Raw genomic sequence first — 12772 nt, 5'->3', positions numbered from 1 at the left:
TCCACCCATGAAACTCCTCTACTTGTACAAAAATTGCCTAACGGAGATGGGGAGAGGCAGAAATAAGAGAGACCCGAGTGAAATCATATTATGCCAAGGTTTTCGAATGGCGTGGTGAAGAGAATGGATTGTGGAGCCAGACAGCCAGGCTTTGATTCTAGGCACAGCTACTTACTGCTTTTGACCTTAGGCAAGTCATTTCACCTCTCTGATGATCAGTTTATTCATTCATAAATAATACAAAACCCCACCACCTAAAGTTGTGGTGAGAATCAAATGAGTTATTGTACTTAAGTGCTCAAAGCAGTGCTTTACATGCAATAACTCACTTGGTCCAGAGAAAACACTCAATAAATCTGGTTATGAATGTTGTCAGGTCTGGGTGGTTTGGCTCATGAAGGGCCTGGGATATTACATGAAAGAGTTGGGACTTAGCATGGCGTGAGATACTGCTGGATTACTCTAGATCAGGGGTGGGCAAACTTTTTGACTCGAGGGCCACAATGGGTTCTTAAACTGGACCGGAGGGCCGGAACAAAAGCATGGGTGGAGTGTTTGTGTGAACTAATATAAATTCAAGTAAACATCATTACAGAAAAGGGTACGGTCTCTTTTTTTTTTTTTTAATGGTTTTATTCATTTCAAACGGGCTGGAGCCAGCCCACGGGCCGTAGTTTGCTCACGGCTGCCCTAGATGCTTCCAGAAACATTTAAGTTTAAATATGTGGGTTAAAATTTCAGAGTAAACTGTATAACTGAACTGCCGATATGGTAGCCTTTAGCCACATGTGGCTATTTTTACATGTAAATGAATAAAAATTAAATAAAATGAAAATTCAGTTCCTTAATCCCATTAGTCACCTTTTAAGTGCTCAAGATCCACATGTGCTGGTGACTACCAAAGACCACTCTCTCCCCGCAAAAGCCTTCAAAGGCTTCCACCCACTGACAGTGAAATTCATCATTGTCCTCCTGACCTACACAGCTCCACATGCATGATCTACCCATGTCTGCTTCTCCTACCTCCTCATCTCCTCTCACTCACTTACTGGGCTCCGGCCACTCTGGCCTCCTTGCTGAATAGCACAGTGATTAAAAGCCTGCACTCTCTAGCTACATCAGCTCTGCCACTTACTTGCTGTGTGACTCTGAGAGAGTTTCTTAACTTCTCTGTGCCTTGGAGGAGGATGCTAATAATAATATGTTATAGGGTTGTAAATGAGGAATTAAGTGAGTGAATACATATAAAGCTTCTAAAACAGGGTCTGGTGCTTGGTAAGTGCCATATAAGCACTAGCTATTAATAGTTATTGTTCAAACATCCCAAAAATTGTGCCTCAGGACCTTGGTTCTTGCTGTTCCCACTGTCTAAAATGTCTTTCACCCAGGCTTTATATGACTTTTACCCTCACTTCATTCGGATCTCTGTTCAAATTTTCCCTCTACAGAGAGGCCTTAGCTGACTACCCTATTTAAAATAGAAGTCCTCCATCACTCTCAGTCCCCTTCCCCTGCTTCTTTACAGGATACCTATTGCCACCTGAAGTTATAGCACAGAGTTATTTGTTCATCATCTGCTTTTTTATACTATTGCCAGCCCTAAGAATACAGCTTGGTGTGTTGTAGGTACCAGATAAATAAGTTTTGAATGAATGGTTGAATGGATGGGTGTTGTAGGTGCCAGATAAATAAGTTTTGAATGAATGGTTGAATGGATGGGTGGGTGGGTGGATTCATAAGGGATGGAATACAACATATGGCTGGATGAATGGATATATTTGTGAATAGATGGATTAATAAATGAATGGATGTTTGGGTGAATTATATGATATATATGTGAATGGATAAATGAATAGATGAGTATGTGGTGGATAGAGTAGATGGATAAATGGAAGAGTGTATAATGAAGGGATGGGTTGATTGATCAATAAATAGATGTGTGAATGGATGAAAGAAGGAGTGGATGAGTGAATAGATGGTTCAATAAATGGATAGATAGGTGAATGGATAGAGTAGTTGAAGAAGGGGTGGGTGGATGAAGGAAGGAGTGGATAGATGCATGGGTAGATGGATGGCTGGGTGAATGGAGGAGGTAGATGAATGGGTGGAGGGATGGAGGGAGAGATGGGTGAAGGAAGAAGTGGATGGATGGTGGATAATGAGTGGTTGGATCAATGGATGATGCATGAATAAATGGATGGATGGATGGATAGAGAGCTGGATGCAACTGTCAAATGGAGGAGTGGTTGAATGGATGGAGACTCTAGCAAGGAACCATTCTGAACTCAGCCCCTGTCACTTTTGTTTTCCAGGCCGCCCACCACCCCTCCTGCCCCTGTGTGCCTCTGTGTCTTTGCTGGGTGGCTTGACCTTTGGTTATGAACTGGCAGTCATCTCGGGTGCCCTGCTGCCACTGCAGCTTGAATTTGGGCTAAGCTGCTTGGAGCAGGAGGTCCTGGTGGGCAGCCTGCTCCTGGGGGCTCTCCTCGCCTCTCTAGTAGGGGGCTTCCTCATTGATCGCTATGGCAGGAAACAAGCCATCCTGGGGAGCAACTTGGTGCTGTTGGCAGGCAGCCTGAGCCTGGGCCTGGCTGGCTCCCTGGCCTGGCTGGTCCTGGGCCGCTCAGCTGCTGGCTTTGCCATCTCCCTCTCCTCCATGGCCTGCTGTATCTACATGTCAGAGCTGGCGGGGCCACGGCAGCGGGGGGTGATGGTGTCCCTCTATGAGGCAGGCATCACTGTAGGCATCCTGCTCTCCTATGCACTCAACTACGCGCTGGCCACGGTCCCCCGGGGATGGAGGCATATGTTCGGCTGGGCTGCGGCACCCGCTCTCCTGCAGTCCCTCAGCCTCCTCATTCTCCCTGCGGGGACAGACGGTGCTACAGCCCACAGGGATCTCATCCCCCTCCAGGGAGGCGAGGCCACCGAGCTGGGCCTGGGGAGGCCAAGATACTCCTTTTTGGACCTCTTCAGGGAGCGGGATAACATGCGAGGCCGGACCACCGTGGGGCTGGGGCTGGTGCTTTTCCAGCAGCTAACAGGGCAGCCCAATGTGCTGTCCTATGCCTCCACCGTCTTCCACTCAGTTGGCTTCCGGGGGGGATCCTCAGCTGTGCTGGCCTCAGTGGGGCTTGGCGCGGTCAAGGTAGCAGCTACCCTGACTGCCATGGGGCTAGTGGACCGAGCAGGCCGTAGGGCCCTATTACTAGCTGGCTGTGCCCTGATGGCCCTGTCCGTCAGTGGCATAGGCCTGGTCAGCTTCGCTGTGCCCATGGACTCGGGCCCCAGTTGCCTGGCCATGCCCAATGCCACCAGGCCATTCACCCTCCCTGGAGAGTCTGACCTGCCAACGGGCTTCTCTTCACACCCACTGTCAACAACCAGCAAGAATCAAGAGGCGCCAGTCTTGCCAACTCCTGAGAAAACCAAGCGTCATTCCAGAGCTGGGGGTCCCACAGCCACTCCTGTGCCAGTCCTAAGCACCGCCTCCCCAGCACCCCCTTCTCCTGCCCCAGAGCGTGCCCTGCTGCACTGGACCGCGCTGGTCTGCATGATGGTGTTTGTGAGCGCCTTCTCCTTCGGGTTTGGACCAGGTAGGTGGGAGCTCCTTGCAGGTGACTCTGAGCCTTCTACCCTTCCTAGCGGGAAGCTTGGGGACGGTGCCCTTCAGGTTCTTGGAGGGACACTAGAGGGGGCTTGACCATGAAGCCAGTGTGGCTTTAGCTTCAGGGCTCCTCGCTTATGTGCAGGCACTCCTTTTGAGGGCAAGCGCCTGCCTGCATGTTTGTAATATTGTTTACTTTAAAAAGCCCCCAAATCATTTAACCTAAAACCTGAATTTGCTCCTGGATAGCTCACTCAAAGAATTCGAAGGGAATTTAATGAATAGGGTGACCAACTATCCCGGATTGCCCAGGACCCTGAAAGTCCCCTGTCCCAGGCATCCACACCCTTGGTCCTGGGTAAACCAAGAGTGCAGGTCACTCTAAAGGGATTCTGGGATCTTACAGCCTGTGGGGGAAGCAGCCAGGAAGAGTCTGGTCTCAGTAGCCTACCCGGTTTGAATCACACTGATGGAAGGCTGCCTGCCGGACCTTGCGTGCTCGCCCAGCCCGGCCACAGCCTAGGAGCCCTCCCTGCTCTCCTGTCCTAGTGACCTGGCTGGTCCTCAGCGAGATCTACCCGGCGGAGATTCGAGGGAGGGCCTTCGCCTTCTGCAGCAGCTTCAACTGGGCCGCCAACCTCTTCATCAGCCTCTCCTTCCTCGACCTCATCGGTGAGTGCTCTCACCTCATTCCTCGGTCCAGTGCCTCTGGATCCAGGAGCAACCTCCTTATCGGTCTGGGTGCAAAGGATAGAAAATCCAAGGCAAACCAGTTTATGAACAAAAGGGGATGTTTTTTGTCTTGAATAATTGAAAAGAGGAGGGCAGTTGGCGTCAAGCACCAGAAGCGCCAACAAAACTGTGGCCATCTTTCATCTCTCTCCACTCTGCCTCCCACACTGTGGGCTTCACCCTCAGGCAGGCCCTCCTGGTGGCCAAGATGACCGCCAGCGACCTCAAATCCGCAGCCCCCAGGAAAGAGAGCATTTCTTTCCCAGTGGCTCCTCCCCAAGACCTAGCATTGCTTCTCATTGGCTCATCAAGATCACATGCCCATCCCTGAACCAATCACTGTGGCTGGAGAGCTGTCTCCAGGTGTGGGACACTACCCACCATGGAGCCAGGGGGCAGGGACAACCTCTGCCAACCACATGGATCAGAATTTGGAGGGGAGGCTTCTTCAAAGGAAAATTGGGATCAGAAAAAGGGAGAGGTGAGGCTGGGAGACAAAGACAACAGAGGATCTGATTTGTGAGGCCTCTGCCTCATCCCAGGCACCACCAGGGTGTGGGCTGGCTTGATGGGTGACTTGGGAGTGGAGGCTAAAAGAGGAGAACCGAGGCACCCACTTTTCCTGGTCAAGGGGGCATCTCCGATTAGTGTGGTGGGGGAGGGGCACGAGCTCTGGGTGGGGACCTGAGTATAGGGCTCTGCTTTCCCCCTCTCCACCACGTGCAAGCTCTTCTCTGTAGCCTGAAGTCCCACTCCAGAGCGGGAGAGTTTTTAAATGTTTCCTGTTTGCTAGCAGCAGAACTATTCTTCGAATTAAACTTTGTGCACATGTCCCACGGAAGTGTCTGACGACGTCCAGAACCCTCAGACACGCCGTAAAGTCCTCCGAGCCCTGTGACAGGTGACAGTCCACACCAACACTGGCGAGAACTTGTCTGAGAGCAGAGGGTGCGGAGTGCAGCCTTTTCTTTTTGTTCTAAGCCAGCTCGTACTGGCTCATGCCCACCGGCCAGCAGGAAGGTCTTCTCAGACCTAGTTTGGGTGACATGTCTCTTCTCACCTAGCATTCAAACCCAGTCTAGGTGGGGGCGGGGTGGGTGGGAATGTTATGGGCACAGAACACGGGGGAAGGGTCTCTGAGACGCTCCTGGCCCAAGGTAGCCCTTGGTTGCCTGGGCCTTCATTGCGGGTCCTACATTCTTAGGGTTCAATGATTTTCCCGCTTCCTGCAGCCAAGCGTTTCTTCCTCAAAGGCACAGCCATCCCCGGGGGCCTGGGGGAAACATGGGTATCTCCCACCCCCAGTCTTAGGGAATCCAGATTTCTCCTGACTGCCTCCTCTTCAAGCATTCCCTCAGGGGAATGAGTGAGTGGGTGAGAGAGTAGATGGAAGAATGGGAGGGGTTTATTAGGATTGTGTCCTACCCTTATCATCCACATTTCCCAGATGGGGAAGTACGTCCTCCCTAAATCCAGCCAGGTAGTATGCAGGCAAGATCCTAGCCCTCCAGCTTCCCAGCCCAGCTCCGGTAGAGGTGAGAATGGCAGCCAAAATATCATTCTCACTTTTGGCTCAACCCGGTCTCTTCCGTCACAGCCTCCTTTTTCTCTCTCTTGGGCTGATTGACTTCGAAGGAGTCAGGGTCATCCCAGGGGTCCTGGTCGCTGGCCCTGAGACCCTGGCCTCCACCCGAGTCTCTAGGAAGAGGGAGAGGCTAGGATGCTAAGGTGTCTGTCTTCTCTCCCAGACCAATCAGACTGGGCCAAACGGGCTGAAACTCAGTTCCCTGAATGCTCAGTGCACTGAATAACCAATCCATGAATCACTAAGGATTCTTTTTCAGAGCCGAGCTTTGCCACGGCTGCCTCCTGCAGCTGTTTCTTTGCTAAGGTGGAAAGCAGTTTCCCTCCGTTCACATTTTCTGATTCTGGGCACACTCCACCCGTGAATGGTTTAGATGTGAGTGAGTGGGCTGCCCCAGAAAGACAAGATGCCCTGGGCAGCGTGTGTGGATCTGAGCCCTGCCTCTGCCGGCCTCCGGGACAATCAGTCCTACTCCTGCTTTAGGTACTTTTCGGACAGTTGTTGGTCATTCTGCAAATTGACCATCTGGAGAAGCTTCTTTAAGTGAGCTGACTTTCAGTGCGTGACCCGGAGCCAGCCGGTTGGCTGTGCCCAGGCCCACACTCCCACCCCCCTGTCCCCAGGCACCATCGGCTTGTCCTGGACCTTCCTGCTGTACGGGCTGACCGCCGTCCTTGGCCTGGGCTTCATCTATTTATTTGTCCCTGAAACGAAAGGCCAGTCGTTGGCAGAGATAGACCAGCAATTCCAGAGGAGACGGTAAGAGGGGGACAGGGCGGGCCCTGGGGAAGGTCCCATGAGCCCGAGCACGTCCCTGCAAGACCTGAGCTGTCATCCTTTCCCTTTGCAAGGGAGTGTTTTTCTTTTCTTCTTGCCTCTCTTTCTGGATGCTGTGCGTTTTGTCCTGACTTCCCACAGGAGCTGTTCTCCTTGAGTTGTTTGGAATCTTCCTACCACAGAGTTTCATTTGCCTTTAAGCCCAGCTGACAGGAGTTGTTAAATCCTGTAACTGGGGAATGACAGGAGGTTAGAATGGAAGGGTAGTGTCTGGCTGGAGCCGGGGACTCAGGGGCACATGGCGGTGAGGGGAGACACAGGGAGACCAAGAGGAGTAGTTGGGTAATCCAGGAGATGGAAATGGATATTAAGGCCGGAGGTAGGAAGGAACAGGTATGATTGGGAGTGGCGATGGGGGTCTCAGGGGATGTCCCACTCCTGTCTCCTCTAGGAAGGCTCCCGGGCCGTGCCCACTGACTCTGCTCACTCTCTGCCTGGCAGGTTCCCCCCAAGCTTAGGCCACAGGCAGAGCACGTCTGGCGTCCGGTACAGCCGCATCAAGGTCTCTGCAGCCTCCTGAGGAGCCCCCCTGCTTGGAAAATTCTGGGCCCATGGTTTTCGCCAACGAGATCCAGCTTCCTGCTTGCCTGGGCTCCAGAGCACAAGTTCTAGATGATCCTTTGAGACTGACCACCGCTCCAGAGGAGGTCTTTTGTGCTGGGGTGAAAGGGATGAGAGTCTGAGAACCCGAAAGTCTTCATGTTCAGTCTCAGGCTCTGAGGGTTTCTGAGGAGCTGCCTTGCCTCAGTTTCCCCACTGGCTCTGCATATCTCTACAGTACTTATAATGAGAACTTCTTCTGGAGTTTCCACGGTGCCCTGGGCTTTCTCAAAGAATCTCTGGCAGGAAGCCTCTTCTAGTATCACCCCTCAATCCAGCTGAGGGTACCATAGTCTCTGCTCTTTTGTTTCATCTGGTTGGGACTTTTCAGCGAGGGGGAGGCCTGCTCTTTCGACTCTTAGATATCAGTTTTGTTCACCCCCCTAATTCTCTTCTCTGGAATATGTACCATTCACCAGCAATCCACACTGGTCAGCAAAAGGCTTGAGTTCTAGTCCTGATTCTGCTGGTGTCATTGCTGTAGGACCACGGGCCTCAGATTCCCCCCTTTGTACAGTCAGGGACCTGGACCAAGTGGTTCTTAAGATCTCTTCTGACACCAATGAATGGGAATTCTAAGTGCTGAGAATACAACAGATATTCAACGTGGGCCCTGCTCTCAAGTCGCTAGTCATCTCTCTGGAGGATGTAAGTTTCATTGGGGGAAAGGTCAACAGAAGTCCAGAAGTAAGTGTCCTAAAATCCAGTGTGGAATGAGCTGCCGGCTGTCTCCAGGACGGTGCTGGCTGCCCTTTCATGCAGGAAGGAGATGGCTTTGGAGGCTTATAGATCTGGTTGTCAGTGTTGCCTCTACCTCTCGGCAGCTGTTGACTTTGGGTGAATAACAACTCCCTCAAGCTCAGTTTCTTCTTCTGCAGTAGGGGGGTGACTATGTCTCCGGGGTGTATTTAACTCCATCTGGGAGATCTTCAGCTGGTCCCATTCAGCTAATCAGGGAGTTGGAGGTGTCTGTTCACCTCAGTACCCATCCCCGCCCCTTTGGGACATTGTGAAGCGTTGTCCCCCAATGGGTGAGTCACATAGAGATTGAACAGGTAGCTCATCCAGTGGTCCCTGAAGGAAGGGACTGGCCAGAATTCCTGGATGCTGAGAATGAAGAGCTAAAGGAGGTCCAGGGTGCTGGCGTCAGGCAAGATTTTGTCATCGTGTCGCTCACCTGGGGATGCTGGCACAGTCCCCACACACTGGTCCCTCAACTTTTCTTCTCTCCTTTCTACATACAGATGCTCCTCGACTTGTGATAGGGTTACAGCCCAATAAACCCATGGTGAAGCCAAAAATGCACTTAGTATACCTCACCTACTAAACATCGTAGCTTAGCATGGTCTGCCTTAAACATGCGCAGGACACCTGCACTAATTAGCCTACAGTTGGGCACAACCATCTAACAAAACACTGTCGGGTATCGGTTGTGTACCCTCGTGATGGAGTGGCGGCCTGGGAGCGGAGGCTCTGCCCTGGCCAGCATCACACGAGAGTATTGTACCGCGTATCACTAGTCCAGGAAAATAGAAATTCACAATTCAAAGTACGGATGCGTATGGTTTTCACATCATCATACAGTCAAAAAATCATCAGTTGAATCATCATAAGTTGAGGGTGACGGTACTTCCCTTCCAGCCAGTGGGGTGCTGGAGCTGGGTCCTACTGGCTCTGAGAGCAGACTGTTAAATTTTCAGGATTTTTGAAAGCTTGAAACACAGTTAAACACAGCCATTAAGAGAAATTAAATTACTGAAACTCGTAATTAAATAAATTGTATTAAAAACAAAGGAAATAAACACTAAAAACTCATCACTTCCTTATTTTACCACATTTTATACTATCTGTGCTCTGGAGGTTACATCTATTGTATCTTATGAGGGACACAGGGGAGACCGGGCATTTCTTCCTGATTCCATCTCAGTGAAAACTGGCCATGGGGAGTGTGCTGGCCCCACAGAGATGGGGGAACATTACAGATCAGGGCTCGATTTATTGTTTTGTTGATTTCCCAGCCTTAAGACCGTGACAGATAGGATGTGTAAATAAAACACTATGTCCATTGTGTCTATGGCCTGTACATTGTGAGTGGCACAAAAAGTGGAGGAAATATTGTTTTGTGATGTGAGCTGTTTATTCAGCTTAGCAAGCAAGTTGCTCAGGCCGTTGATGAAGGAGTTCTCAGGAACCTCCGCATTGTTTACTTTCCTCTGACTCATCAAAGTCAACAGAAATCCCAACCAGCATTCGTGTTGGAACGCCACTTGTGAGCATCTTCTTGCTGAGCCGGATTGTCATCAGGTGATCATTTGTCATCCAACTTTGTCCAGCCATGGCTCCATTGCAGTAATAGTTGTTTGTGCCTACAAGAGTTTGACCAAAAAATAAAAACCATTCCATGAGAATTAATTGGCAATATGGAATTTACAACAAAGAGTATTTTCAAGAAAGTGTTTATATTATTTGTAAATTTTGCATAACAAACACATTTTTCATCCCAGCAGAATTTACACGTGTGCATGCATGCGTGCGCGCACACACACACACACATCCACACACACTCTTACCCCTGGAGAGCCGTTGTTAAACACTTATCAGCACATCACTGCTGAAATCTGTCCTTGGGGCCACTCCAGATCAAATTCTCTCTCCAGAAACTCCCAAACCTCTCTCACTTCTCCTTTCCTGTCAGCCCAGGAGAAATGCGTTTCTAGTCGTAGGGTGGATTCTCCTCTCTTTTGGCCAAGGTATAAACTCATAGACCACACGGGGAATGTCAAGGTGAGCCTGTTATGTTAGGCAGCAGGGAGTAGGGCAGCCTGTGGAAGTGCCTCTGTTTCATCATCTAAAATGGGGCACTTGCCAACCCTACCTCAAAGGTTTGAGGACAATTAATGGAGATATCAGATGGAGAAACCACTTTCTGAGCTGTAAAGGGCAGTGCAACCATAGAGAGTGGGTATCCTCCGGAACTCCCCCCCAGAACTAGGCAGGGCCCCCCCCCACCCAAGAGCTGCCCCCACTCTGACCCAGGGCCAGACTCAGTTTCCATATTTGTTCATTTTGCTTCCAGTGCAAATATTTTTTCATTTGTGGCATAGGAGGAGGGTGGAATTTTGACATGAGGCAAAAAAAAATGTTCAGAGCCACACTCTGGAAGTGTTTCCAGACCCCCACATGCTGGGTCCTGTCCAGGGTAGAAAAGAATTCTCATGGATGGGTTGGTACATGGGTTTGGAGTTTTTCCTCCTCATGAAATTTGAAGTGGAAAAGCTGACATTCTGCTTTTAATTGATCCTCGCAAGATGCGAAAAGTTCCCAAGTAGATTGTTCTGTTGAAAGCTTCATATCCTAAATGAAATTAAATAACTAAATCAAATTTAGTTGTTTTTAAAATTGTTTTATGTAATGAGATGAATGGCAGCACACAAAATATCAGACACATTTCGGGATTATTATCTCATCTACTGAGCTCTACCTTGTATTAAAATTGTCTTGAAGCATTTGTTGACTCATATTCAGGTCCTCCTAAGTTATCTGCCTAACATAGTCTCTCACTGTTTGTTTGCATTCTTTATTTTCTGTGACAACATTTGAGAATCTTTAACGCTTGTCATTGCACATAAAGTCAATAGCTTTCTCTCTCTCTCTTTCTCTCTCTCTCTCTCTGTGTGGTTGTGTGTGTGGTTGTGTGTTCCCACTGCATTTGGCACTGCAGAGTTGCTAAATTCTTCCAGATCTGGAGTCTGATGCCATCCCAACTCTCCCGATTTGACAAGCTGGGTCGCTGGTTCCAGAGATGTGACCCCAAAAGCTCTCTCTGTAGCATGTCATTCTTGCAATAATAAATTTACTTTGAAGCTGGTCGATACAAGTTAAATATGTAAAGCAATCATGAGATTGTTCTAAACCTCCAAGTTCCTGTAGAAGGTGAATGACATGCCTGTGTGTTTCATGCATGGGACGGATAGAAACCCACTGATTACAGAACCACTGGTGACACGCGGGTGGGCGGCTGTCCCTTGGACTTTCCAAAAGCCAAAGCGGAGCCTAGCACCAAATGGCCATTGCTGTCTCACTGCCACAGCCAACACCAATCTTGGGTGTACATGAATTTTCTACTCTGAATGGCTATTCAACAAGATATTAACAATGTTTATCTATAGGTAGTGGAATAAAAAGGAATTTCAATTTGGTTGATTATGTGTTTCTGGATTGTCAAAAATTTCAGTGATTAATATATAACATTTGTAATAAAATTTTAAAAGAACCTCAATAAAAATTACTACAAACCATAAAGATCAGGGTGAGGCTGTGGTACATTTGCTTATTATTCAGTAACCATGTGCTCCCTCCCCACTCTCCACAGAGCCTCCTGAGGTCGTTCTTGTCTATGACTATAAATCAAGCTGGTTAGAAATAAAGATAGATATTTGGACAGATATTTTCACGCCATTGAGAGCTTACTGTATGTAAAACACGGAGGCATTTACCCTTTTATATTATCAAGTATTTCACAGGAAGCTCACTTCATGTACATGTTGCCCTTGCCAATGCTGAGCATGGTAGCAGAGATTTCCCCCAGAGTCTGGCTTTTCCTCACTTCTGAGTGTGTAGAAAATGGAATTATGTGCTTACCAAGTTAACGTTCATTTTCCTGGCAAAGACTGAATCTGCCAGTGGAAACAGAGTGTTTTCATTCTTCTTTCTTTCTTTCTTTCTTTTCTTCTTCTCCTTCCTTCCTTCCTTCCTTCCTTCCTTCCTTCCTTCCTTCCTTCCTCCTGTGCTTTTCTGGTGTCTCTGTGTGCATTCACCACTCCCGCCCCCCGCCCCGCATTTGGAAACTGTGAAGTTGCTAAGTTCTTCCAGATCCGGGGTCCGATGCCATCCTACACCGCTGGATTGACGGGCGGGCCGGTGGTTACCGAGACATGATCCATAAAGCTCTCTCTGAGAACATCTCTCAGTCAGATGTCAGGTCATGAGATGGGAGGTGGCAGCCACACTGCATCTGGGTGCCAGGGTCGGCCGCCTTCTCCCTGGAGTGTGTCTGCACCGTGCTGGGCCCAAAATAAGGTCCATTATAGCCCTGACAGTTCTTCAACTGTCGTGCAACCAGATCAGAAGTTCTTGGCAGGAGCTATAAGATTTTAGCTCCAAATAAACTCTTCATTGCTCTTTTCCCACCATCTTCAAATGGCCATAGTAACTACCCTACTCCATCGTGGGTTACTTTTTGAAGACAATTACAATCCGGCCGGCCCTCGTGTTAGCACCTGGGATTTCCATCCTTTATGCTCACCCTCCCTGTCACCTGATCAGAAGCCTCACGGTGGGAAACCAAGAACTACCCCCACCTGCCATCGCTGTATCTTTGAGCCTGCCTGTGGGCTGGACCTTCCGGACAT

At 49.4% G+C, this 12772-nt stretch overlaps 1 protein-coding gene across 3 annotated transcripts; it reads left to right on the top strand.

Moving 5' to 3' along the window:
- Positions 1-1720: 1720 nt before the first annotated feature.
- Positions 1721-9154, top strand: SLC2A10 (solute carrier family 2 (facilitated glucose transporter), member 10). 3 transcript variants are annotated; one of them, XR_001515531.1, is made up of 5 exons: positions 1722-3596; positions 4157-4279; positions 6548-6683; positions 7203-8198; positions 8606-9154. XR_001515531.1 is itself a non-coding variant. In XM_006773528.2 (4 exons), exons 1-4 carry the CDS (start codon positions 2186-2188, stop codon positions 7279-7281), a joined length of 1749 nt encoding a protein of 582 aa, XP_006773591.1. In that variant the 5' UTR covers positions 1722-2185; the 3' UTR covers positions 7282-9154. The 3 variants fall into 3 exon arrangements, 2 of the variants coding, with proteins under 2 accessions (XP_015425847.1, XP_006773591.1); XM_006773528.2 differs by having other exon boundaries at positions 7203-9154; XM_015570361.1 differs by lacking the exons at positions 6548-6683; positions 7203-8198; positions 8606-9154 and adding an exon at positions 4526-4695 and having other exon boundaries at positions 1721-3596.
- Positions 9155-12772: the final 3618 nt, after the last annotated feature.

Source organism: Myotis davidii, unplaced genomic scaffold (assembly GCF_000327345.1).
Source record: "Myotis davidii unplaced genomic scaffold, ASM32734v1 scaffold827, whole genome shotgun sequence".
NCBI classification, from domain to species: Eukaryota; Metazoa; Chordata; class Mammalia; order Chiroptera; family Vespertilionidae; genus Myotis; species Myotis davidii.
Note: the sequence above shows the minus strand (reverse complement) of the source record. Positions and strands in the feature narration are given on the sequence as shown.

Excerpts from the sequence above, each read along its gene's own strand:
- SLC2A10 (XM_006773528.2), top strand. The coding sequence starts at position 2,186 with ATGAATAAATGGATGGATGGATGGATAGAGAGCTGGATGCAACTGTCA. Across the intron at positions 4,280-6,547 it reads CTCCTTCCTCGACCTCATCG|GCACCATCGGCTTGTCCTGG; the intron begins GTGAGTGCTCTC and ends CCCTGTCCCCAG. Across the intron at positions 6,684-7,202 it reads CAGCAATTCCAGAGGAGACG|GTTCCCCCCAAGCTTAGGCC; the intron begins GTAAGAGGGGGA and ends TCTGCCTGGCAG.